This window comes from Vicia villosa, linkage group LG1 (genome assembly GCF_029867415.1).
Source record: "Vicia villosa cultivar HV-30 ecotype Madison, WI linkage group LG1, Vvil1.0, whole genome shotgun sequence".
Taxonomy (NCBI): domain Eukaryota; kingdom Viridiplantae; phylum Streptophyta; class Magnoliopsida; order Fabales; family Fabaceae; genus Vicia; species Vicia villosa.
In genome coordinates, this window is record NC_081180.1 from 21791348 (window position 1) to 21801967 (window position 10620).

General features: G+C 34.6%; 3 protein-coding genes across 4 annotated transcripts; 1 reads left to right on the forward strand and 2 right to left on the reverse strand.

Annotated features, from left to right (window-relative positions):
- Positions 1-639: 639 nt before the first annotated feature.
- On the forward strand, positions 640-5604 carry LOC131630898 (uncharacterized). 2 transcript variants are annotated; one of them, XR_009292550.1, is made up of 13 exons: positions 640-1077; positions 1657-2047; positions 2124-2775; positions 3006-3046; positions 3167-3235; positions 3501-3601; positions 3735-3813; positions 4013-4111; positions 4189-4257; positions 4332-4381; positions 4484-4565; positions 4672-4777; positions 5125-5143. XR_009292550.1 is itself a non-coding variant. In XM_058901642.1 (13 exons), the coding sequence occupies exons 1-13, from the start codon at positions 716-718 to the stop codon at positions 5252-5254; spliced, it is 2220 nt and encodes a 739-aa protein (XP_058757625.1). In that variant the 5' UTR covers positions 640-715; the 3' UTR covers positions 5255-5604. The 2 variants fall into 2 exon arrangements, 1 of the variants encoding a protein (XP_058757625.1); XM_058901642.1 differs by having other exon boundaries at positions 4683-4777; positions 5125-5604.
- A 355-nt stretch (positions 5605-5959) lies between these two features.
- Positions 5960-7010, reverse strand: LOC131630910 (dirigent protein 1-like). The gene has a single exon (XM_058901654.1). The coding sequence runs from the start codon at positions 6582-6584 to the stop codon at positions 6042-6044; it is 543 nt and encodes a 180-aa protein (XP_058757637.1). The 5' UTR covers positions 6585-7010; the 3' UTR covers positions 5960-6041.
- Positions 7011-7658: 648 nt separating this feature from the next.
- LOC131630917 (TPD1 protein homolog 1-like) lies at positions 7659-8839 on the reverse strand. Its single transcript, XM_058901665.1, has 3 exons — positions 8706-8839; positions 8552-8617; positions 7659-8413 (listed from the first exon to the last, which is right to left on the reverse strand). Exons 1-3 carry the CDS (start codon positions 8776-8778, stop codon positions 8109-8111), a joined length of 444 nt encoding a protein of 147 aa, XP_058757648.1. The 5' UTR covers positions 8779-8839; the 3' UTR covers positions 7659-8108.
- Between the last annotated feature and the right edge of the window lie 1781 nt (positions 8840-10620).

Consider the following 10620-nt stretch of genomic DNA (forward strand, 5'->3'; position numbering starts at 1 on the left):
AACAGTTATAATTAACTGTAAAATTTATATCAATTAAATTTTTATAATCATTAATTGAAAAGTTAACATTACAAATGAAAATACCACTTACAAAATAGTAATTTATAGAAACATTAAAGTTCATTTTAAATTTTCATAGTCTGCCACTTTTATTTTATCAACTGCATCCAAATTTAATTCTGATATATGTCAGTGCAATGAACATGAACTAACATATAAAAAACACATATGATTCATATTGTCGTACTTGCTTTTCTATTTTTCAATATCTCATCACAAATTTGTAGTAATACTATAGAACCAAAAAAACACGCCTAGTCTTGTCCGAATCAAGCTAAAAAACGCAGTAAAGTGTTATAGAAGTAAAAAAATAAAAAACTATTTATTTTTCAAAATTAACCAATACATGCAGCGATTTTAAACTAAAGAGAGAAACTATAATAATCAAACGCTTAAACAATGTTTGGGTTACACGCTCCAACCCAATTCGTCAAATATTAACAACTCAAACCATAAGTGGTTCATTACATCACACATTCTAACTCGCGCGTAGATATTTTCTTTTATTTTACAATTATAATTTCAGTTAATAAAATAATTGTAATTTATAAAAAAATAAAAATAAAACTGTACTGTGACTTGTAGAAGATAGAAACAAGAACAGAGTCATAGAGATATAAAAACCACGAAGAGGACAAATCGGTAATTAAACAAAATGACAGGAACTGAAGAAAGAGATGAAGCAGTGAAGAAGAAGATCCAGGAGCTTGAAGAAGGCCATGCTTTCATGAAGCAGGAAATGTCAAAGCTCAAGCTTTCTGATGGAAGAGAACAACAACAACAACAACAACATCATCATCGTCAACAACATCAAAGGTCTCAGTCTGTGTCTCCTCAACGTTCTAGATTGGGTTCGTGGAACAAAGGTTCTTGTTCCTTTAAGCATTCATCGCCGCTTCGAAAGGAAACTCGTGCTTCTGCACTTGTCAATTTTACTGAGAAACATTATCTTAATATTTTGCACTCTTTGGGACATTCTCTGCATATTTTGGATCTTAACTCTCGTATCATTTACTGGTAATAAATTCTATTTTTGCTTTCTTTTTGTTTCAATTTTGTTTTTTATTGTAAATGGAGTTTGTGATTTGTGAGATACAATGTGTTAGATTTATGGTTTTAAATTGATGTCTGCAACCATAATTGAAGTTGCAATCAATGTTTAAAATAATGGTCGTGTAAAGGCTTTTGCGATTTCGGTCAGTATAGGTGTCGCAATGCTGATTGCGGTCCTCGCAGTGTGAATTAACCATAATTTTTTCTTTATTTTAAAAATGGTGAATAACGGTGCCTTCTGATACTATTTTGTTGCACGGCCGTTTTCGTGGTTGCGGACTGTTTTTTAAAACCTTGTCTGCAACTACAATTGAAGTTGCAATATAAAGGTTTTAGAGGTATTTGCAACAAAATCGTAATTGCGACTGCATCGGCTGCACTTGAAATTGAATGTATTTTGTTGCAATATCTAAGTTCATCGTATATATGACCACAACTGCAATTTAGAATCATGATAAGACCTATACTTAAAATTGATGTGTATTCTTGATGTGGTGTTTGTTGAATGTGTAATGATCTGTTATGTTGTGGATGATTATGCAGGAACCGTAGTGCTGAAAATCTATATGGTTATGCGGCGGAGGAAGTTTTGGGACAGGATGGGATTGATTTGCTAGTGGATCCTAGGGACTGGGGATTAGCTTGTGATACAGTGAACTGTGTCATGAAGGGAGAGAGATGGAGCGGTCAATTCCTAGTCAAGAACAAGAAAGGAGAAAGGTTTTTAGCTGTAACATCCAATACTCCTTTTTATGATGATGGAAGCTTAGTTGGGATTATCTGTGTGTCGAGTGATTCACGGCCGTTTCTTGAAATGAGAGCTCCGTTTTATGGTGTTAAGAATGCTGAACCGGATTATGTTTCTGCTCGTCCTAAAAGCTTTGACTCTCAGCAGCCACTTCAAACTGCTATAGCATCTAAAATTTCTAATTTGGTTTGTCCTTTAACTTTCATGTTTATATAATTTAGTATGCTGTGGTGTGTTTTTTTATGTTAGAACTGTTGAACAGGCATCAAAGGTGAGTAACAAAGTTAAGTCGAGAATCTGGACGGGAGACAATAATGTAGATCATGAAGGTGGGAATGGGGAAAGTCGTAATTCCGAACATGGTTTCTCAGAACACAGAGAAGATGCTAATTCAAGCGGAGCTAGCACTCCTAGAGGTGATTTGCCACAGTCCCCTGTTGGTATATTTTATCGTGTTGAAGAGAAGTTTGAAGAAAAAACTTTGAGAGACTCTGGTGATGAGAGTGAAGGAAAACTGGTTCACAAATTTTTACCTACTAAGGCTGAAGCCTGGGTTCAAAAGAAAACATTATCTTGGCCATGGAGAACAAATGATCGAGAAGAGCCAGAGGCAAGGAATGTGCGTGCTGCTGAGCCATGGAGGCAGAATGATCAAGAAAATGAGTCAGTTAGTCAGAAGAATCTTTATTCTGGCTTGAAGCAGGAAAGTCAGGCCAGTGAAAGTAATCGCCTTACTAACAATGAGGCTTCAATACCCCGTTCTGCCTCCTTTAATGTTATCAGCACAAGTAGTGCTAGCAGCTCTGGGAGTGCTGGCAGTGGTGTGGCCAATAGCAAAATGGATGTAGACTCTGACTGTTTGGATTATGAAATTTTGTGGGAGGATTTAACAATTCGAGAACAAATTGGACAAGGTAAGTCACAGTATTAACTAAAAGCACAAGTGTTAGTTGAAATCTCGACACATTATCCGTTTTCAGAGTTCAGCTTCAAGTTTTGTTTGCTCCTTTTACGAGCTCTGATAATTTAATGACTCCAAGCTTGCAAACCCAAATATTTAGTCATCAGAGCTTGTTATGAATTTTAGTTTGCTTCTTTTAAGCTTTACTTGTTTCACATTTACCTTTTTGTTGACTATTTGTAGGTTGTTGTGGAACTGTATACCATGCTCTGTGGTATGGATCAGTATGTTCTTTTCTCTTCCCGTAATTTTATGGTTTTATATTCATGCATTATAAAAGGATATTCTAAAATACATTTTGGTGGCTGCAATTATGATGTCAGCTTATATTCATGTTTTTGCAGGATGTTGCTGTCAAGGTTTTCTCAAAGCAAGAGTATTCAGATGATGTTATACTATCCTTCAGACAAGAGGTATGCTTTCTTTCAGTCTGATTTGCTGACTATGTTGGGCTTCACACTCAATCAAATCGAATTAGACGAGGCATTAGGCATAGGTTCAAAAATCAACTTTTTTATTTCTAATACAATTTGGAGAGGAAAATTGATTAGAAGATAAAAGATTTTCCTCTAAGGATTTAACTTAGATGATTTTTGCCATGTTTTACTATTAATTGCATTTTTGTGACACTAATTTCCTCTGCCGAACATTAATTTGACAATATGGTGTTATGTGAAGGTATCTGTCATGAAAAGACTTAGGCACCCAAATATTCTTCTCTTTATGGGAGCAGTAACTTCACCTCAACGTCTTTGCATTGTGACGGAGTTTCTCCCACGGTTTGTTCTGAACCTTACTATTGAGTTGGCTCCTTTGTATCCTCACATTTTGATTACAGTTTTGTTGTGCTGTGTCACAAAGTACTGAGCTGGGCTGATTATTATTGTTTTCATTTGTATTTGATAACTTCAGCGGCAGCTTGTGTCGCTTGTTGCACAAAACTACACCCAAACTTGACTGGAGACGACGAGTACATATGGCCTTGGATATTGTGAGTATTTTCAAAAATGAATCATATACTAGATAATATCTTTTTATTCTAAATAAAGATATCTCATTGTTATGATGCCGATGCTAATGGTGAAAGATTACCTTGCTATTAGAAACTTACATTCTATTGGCATCTTAAAAAGCACCTCTTTCACTGTGTTTGAAGCAATGTTGTATACTTACAGCTTACTTTTTTACAGGCACGAGGCGTAAATTATCTTCATCATTATAACCCGCCTATCATACATAGAGATTTGAAGTCTTCAAATCTTCTAGTTGATAAGAATTGGACTGTGAAGGTATGCTAGTTTTCATTTTCTATTTATCCTACATTGTTGGATTTAAGCTCGCTCTTGACTGCTTAAGCATGAAACAGGTTGGTGATTTTGGTCTTTCACGTCTTAAGCATGAAACATATCTCACAACCAAGACAGGAAGGGGCACGGTAGGTTCATTATTTTTTCCATTACTGAATTGGCTCAAAACATCTTACTTATTCTACATTTTTTCTGCTTCTAGCCTCAATGGATGGCACCAGAAGTTCTTCGTAATGAACCGTCAGATGAGAAGTGCGTTCAATCTACATCCTTAGTTACTCTCTCTTCCCACACATGTTTTAACGTAAATGTCAGCCTTTGATTGTCTATTTTGCCGCTTCTTGTTAATATCAGGTCTGATGTATATAGCTTTGGGGTGATATTATGGGAACTTGCGACAGAAAAGATTCCCTGGGATACTCTCAACTCAATGCAGGTATTGCTTTCATGTGTACATACTACATACAAAACAAGGATATCACCTCTCAATATTTCTTTTTTATTCAACTACGTCGGACATATATGAACAACTGTTCCTCTAGGAATCTTGCAGGTAATTGGAGCTGTAGGATTCATGAATCAGCGTCCAGAAATTCCAAAAGATGTTGATCCTGAGTGGGCTTCTTTAATTGAGATCTGTTGGCACAGGTGTGCATTCTCATCTCATTGTTAAACTTTGTACTTGTAATCGTTTTTCTCATAGGTCTGAATAAAACATAAATAATGTCCACCCAAAATATTGATGTAATTGGGATCTGTGTCCTAATTAGGTAGCCAGCTTACCTAAAAAAATCAATTGTTGTTTCATCAATTTGAAATTACTGGTGTTTTTAACTTAATATTAGGTAGCATACTTCATGAAGCACATATTTCAGTTCTGTACCGCAATATAATAAGTTTGTGGTTGCACAATGCCTTTGATCTTTGGGTTGTTTAGTAGAAAAGTGTTAGAGATACACTCTTTGACAATCTTTATGTTTCTATATTTCAACCAGTGATCCAACTTGCCGACCAACTTTCCCAGAACTGCTTGAAAGGCTTAGAGAGTTGCAAAGACGGTATGTCATTGAGTTCCAAGCAGCCCGATCTGCTGGTGGCGAAAGCATCCAAAGAAAAGAGTCCTAGAGACAGCCGTGGAGCTATTCTTTCACTTTGTCACTCAAGGCTGTTCATAATTTTGTGCATATATATAAATTCTTGGGAGTATATGAATTGGAACAAACAGCTGGTCATGAAGCTTTATTGAATAGCTGGTCTGAGATTGAGGTCTTCATCAACATCTATCTACCAATGTAATATAAGATAAACAAGATATAGTGTTTTTTTTTTTGTTGTCTTAATCCTCGATTAGTCGACTCCACTTGGTGAGATAAAATTTGGTTGTTGTTGTTGTCGTCTTAATCCTCTTATTCGTAGGGGAATGAGTCTGATGAGAAATAATAATTTCAAAAGGTGGTGATTACCAAACTTTTTAATGTTGATTGAGTTAGTAAATTTATTTTTCTTTGCCATTATAAAGTTTCTTTTATTTTCAATTTATTGGTGGGTGGGGATGTGTCTTTGATGTATTGTTAATTGGATTAATTGTCTATTACAACCCTTTTCAATGCAGAATGTTTGTGCTATTATTTTAAAGTTGTAGAGAAGGTAGTGAAAAGAAACAAATGATTTGTTTTTGATAAATCTCCATCATCATTACCTACTTTTGAAGTAAAAGTGTAGCTAGCACAACAAATTTTAAATGTTTACTTTGCTACAAAAGTAATGTAATAGCAGTTGGTACTAAGTGCTGCTATTACAATTTAAAAAGTTTAGCATAAAAAAGGCTCACAAAGGTTCATAACTTTTGCATATTTGCTGATGTAGATTACAACTACTCCAATTAACTATTCTTGTTTAAACTTTCTAAGTTCTAATAATGTTTAACTGTTACATTGAGTTTAAGAGTGGCTCTGAGATTAACTAAATCCATGAACTCTGTTTCCATAATTCCATATCCTTTAACAAACCGAAAATAACCAGTGCCAGAAACAATTCCAAATTCTCGTTCCTTCAGTCCAAATATATCAGATCCTTGAATCTCTAAGCTACTTCCTCTGAACTCACCAGCTGTGAATATAACTGAGAAAACCATGTACAACGCTTTGCCATCAAGCTGTGAGTTTATGTACACGCCTTGAGCTCTACCGATGAGTGTTGAATCTGTTGTTGGTCCTTCTGTTACTGGATCATCGACTATTGCCACGGTGCCGAAGCGTAGGATACTTGAGGTGGGTCCGGTTTTACCAGCAACAGTGGCTGCTGTGGAGTCTTCGCCGGTGAAGTGGTCGTGGACGTAGAAGACGAGGTTGGTTTGGTTTGGTTGGAGTCTAGGGAAGGTGTAAGCTACATAGAGGATGGTTAAGGTGAAGATGAAGAAGAATGAGTTGGAAGTGAGGTTCAGAGGATTGGCCATGCTTTTGACCTTCTCTCTAGGTATGTCTATTTGTTTATGTAATTGATTAATTTAATAGTAGTGAAGATGCTTTTTTGATTATTAATGGAGATTCCTATAACAAAATGACAAAAATAGCTCAGGGCTATTTTATACTGTCTTAATTTTTTTTATATAATTGCTGGTAACAGAGTCTGGTTCGTGGAACGTAGTCAGATCTTATGTTGGATCTTATTATAGAATTTGTTAAACTGTGAATGGTAAAATCCAACATCTCTTATGAATGTATAAAATGTTGAAATTTTAAGATGTCGTTTAACGTACAAAAATTCGGCAACATCTTGTAAAAGATTGTCTCAAGTTACCATGGTTTAAGGCATAACACTAGCAAAAATAAGAATATCAGTTTTTTTTATTGGGGAGTTTGATAAACGTCACACTCTAGAAACCCTGAACATGTTAAACCTATGAATACAATAAAAGTTTGTTAGTACAGTACTTTCACCTGCAAAAAGAATATTTTTGACATCATAGGTGGAAGAGTGAGATTTGAAGTCATCAAGACAGGAAAATTATAGCTGTGATGATGGCAAATTGGTATTGTAACAGGAACGGGTGAGATAGGTAAAAAAATAGAGATGAAAATAAGAGTTATGGCAACTCATGTCAGTCCTTAAAAAGGCCAATTTTCCATCCCAATTTGAATGAGATTTGAATTCAACCACATAGCGTATGACGGATACCAGATACGACACGTCAAATTTTGGTTAGTCAGACACACCCTTAATTTAAAATGTCAGTGCTATATAGGTTGTGATAACTGGATTCATGTAAGTGCGACCACATTTTCCAACTAATAAAAGACCAGATACGACACGTCAAACTTTGCCTAGTCAGACACATCTTTAATTTAAAATGTCGTTGGTATGTAAGTTGTGATCTTTGGACGCATTAAGTGCAACCATATTTTCCAATTAATAAGATACAACCGTCAAACTTTGATTAGTCTGACACATCTTTAATTTAAAGTGTCGGTGCTATATAGGTTGTGATCTCTGGATCCACGCAAGTACGGCCACATTTTCCAACTAATAAAAGTTAACATCTTTTTTTCTTGTTTCTTGCAAATTTCTTCTGTGTTGTCAAACCTAGTCTTTTTGATACTAAACACTTATATAATCATCATACTAAACACTGTTTATTCAGAACCTATCAAAGAAAAATAAACAAATACACAGGAAGCAGAATGAAGAGATTTCTAACAACTTCATGGAACATGCAACCATTGTTACAACCTCACCACAGAAGCATTTGACTTGGAAAGTCCAATATTCTCAATGTAGGGGCCTAGAGTCTGGTCAAGATTGCTTCAGCCAGAAACCGAATTCGCATTCTCCTGAACGATCCGTCCTTAACAAAAGCTCGTTAACCATTCGAGTCAAATCACTTGGTTATTCTGGATAACTGGTTACGTTTTTTTGAAGTGTCTGTGAATTCTTGTTTGCTTTTTTTCGCAAGAAAATATATTCGGACGCTTTTTCGGAGTCAGCAAAACTTAGCAGACTTGAAAGCAAGAGGATACAAGAAGGAGTTAGAATAAGTGAATCTTATGATTTGGCTAGAGGTTAAAGGTTTTCCTCCATTCACCAAACAATCATCAAAAGAAAGTCTCTTGAACAATTTCGGGTTGATTATTCTTGCAGAAGCAAACCAACCACAATGAAGATGGATATTATATGGAGCACACTTAGAAGAAACACATGTGTTCATAATTTGCACTACATATTGAGGAATTCCACTTAGAGTCTCTCTACTTTGTGAAATGCTTATGTCTTTTTTTGTGCAAGAACCTATAAAAACATCACACAGAACACATGTTAGGAAACTAAAAATTATACAGAAATAGAAGGCAAACAGACAACAAGCTGTGCTGCTTAATTTCTCAGGTTTTGAGAATTGAGTACGACAGATTAAATTATTAGTATTACCATGCCATGAAAATTTAGAGCCATTTCTGTCTTCATGGAAAGAATGCATAATATGTGATGAAGGACCTGTTAACACAATGATAAACATAGGTTTTAAAGAAGAATTATATGAAGAAGTTTAGAAAAATAGTGGAATGTTGTTATGTTTTTGTACCTGAATGTGTTTGAACATTGCTATGTACAAGGGGGATTATGAAGCAGAGGAAGAATAGAGGAGTGATGGTCATTTTTGTTGTGTAATGCTAGTTCTATCTTTTATGTGGATTTGTAGGGAAGTGAATGATGGTGAAGTTGTTTTGGATATTTTGAGAAAGTATCTTGGACTGGATGAGAAGGGTGAGGTCACTAGTTGCTTATCAACAGTTACATGTCATCAAACATGCATGGTCAATAGATTTTGTATGACTATTTTTTACCGATATAAACCAGATACATCGATTATTTATCAGGTTAATATAAAATTTATAGATCACAATTATTTCTTATGTGTCTTATGACTAGAATTTTATTTTTTAAAGGTGAGTAACTATGATGTCACAGATCCCGCATTTCTGAAACCGGATGTCTCTGTCCAACTACCAATTAAATTGATATAACGAAAGTGTTTGTACTTGTAGTATTTATAATGAGAATATATTTGTGATATATAATTCATATTTTTAAAGGTAGAATAATATTACAGAAAGAAACATAAGACAAAGGAGTAACTTGTTCTTGCCAGGGTAAAAGGAAGATACTAGCCATTGAATGCCCAATGGAAAAATGCCAAAAAGCTATTTCCTATCCTAGTTCAAATTACAAAGTACAGACAAGCTGTTTGGTTCAAAATTGTATTCAAACATTTTACCCTTTAAATAAATTCCATACTTCAATTGTTCTAAAAAGGAAAATTAGTACCAATTCTCCCGCAACTGCGATGGAGAGATGGTTGGGCCCACTTGAAGCAAGAACTGACCCTCGAACCAGACTATACTAGTGGTGATAAGCAAAAAAAATAGAAAAATTAGTTTATTTTTACAAGTAATCTAGAATTAAATAATAAAGAAGTAAAGCGAAAAGAAAAATATATTTTAAGAATTGACCTATCGCTGAAATGGTAGTTTCACACCGTAAACAATCTAAATCGTAAATCTAAAATTAGATGGCCCAAATTATATAAAAATAGAATTAGTGTCTGGTTACTCGTTTACTTTTTCACATTTGTTTAAAATTGCGTTAACTTTTCACTTATAGGGATAAACTTACAAAATGGTGTTTAAAGGTGAATTTGGTGTTTCAAAGGGAAATCAAACACACAGTGGTGTGTGTTTGATTCCACTTTTGAAAGTTGCAAAAAGTGATTTTAAAGATGTAGCATTGATTTTGAAATGTTCGGCTCCCATAAAAACAAAATTGATTTTGTCATTAAAATTGATTCTATTTGAAGTTATGATTTTTAGTTTTTGTTAGTGCAAAACAAAGTGAAACTAGGAGAATAATTGAATGAATGTGTATTCGATTGATCATATGGCAATGTATTTATACAAGTGCTAGCTAAAAGTTCCAAATTGAGCATAACCAAAATCAATTAATACCACCGGCCTTAATTGACTCATTAATTAATGTTAACTACTTTAATTACTTCAATTTAAGTTAATTACCTTAAAAGGTAACTTAAGTTATAAGAAAGGTAACTTGAATTACAAGAAAGTCAACATTTTCCCTTAGTTCAAGTTATCTAAAGGTACCACAACAATCTCCTTCCTACACTTTTCAAAAGTGTCGATCTTAACTACTTTAATGAATAAGTCTGCCAATTGTTTTTCACTTGAGCAATGTACCACCTTCAAAAACTTCCTCGCTGACTTATTCTATAAGAAAATAAAACATTGTTTCAATGTGCCCACTTCTGTCAATTAGCACACGGTTTCATGCCAAAATAATTGCAATTTTGTTTTCTAAGAACATGATTATAGGCTTGCTTATTTCTATTTCAAGCTCATTTAAAACCGGGGCTAGCCATATTTCTTGATTGGATACTAAAGTGCATGCTATGTACTCTGACTCACTATTAGACAATGCAACTACTA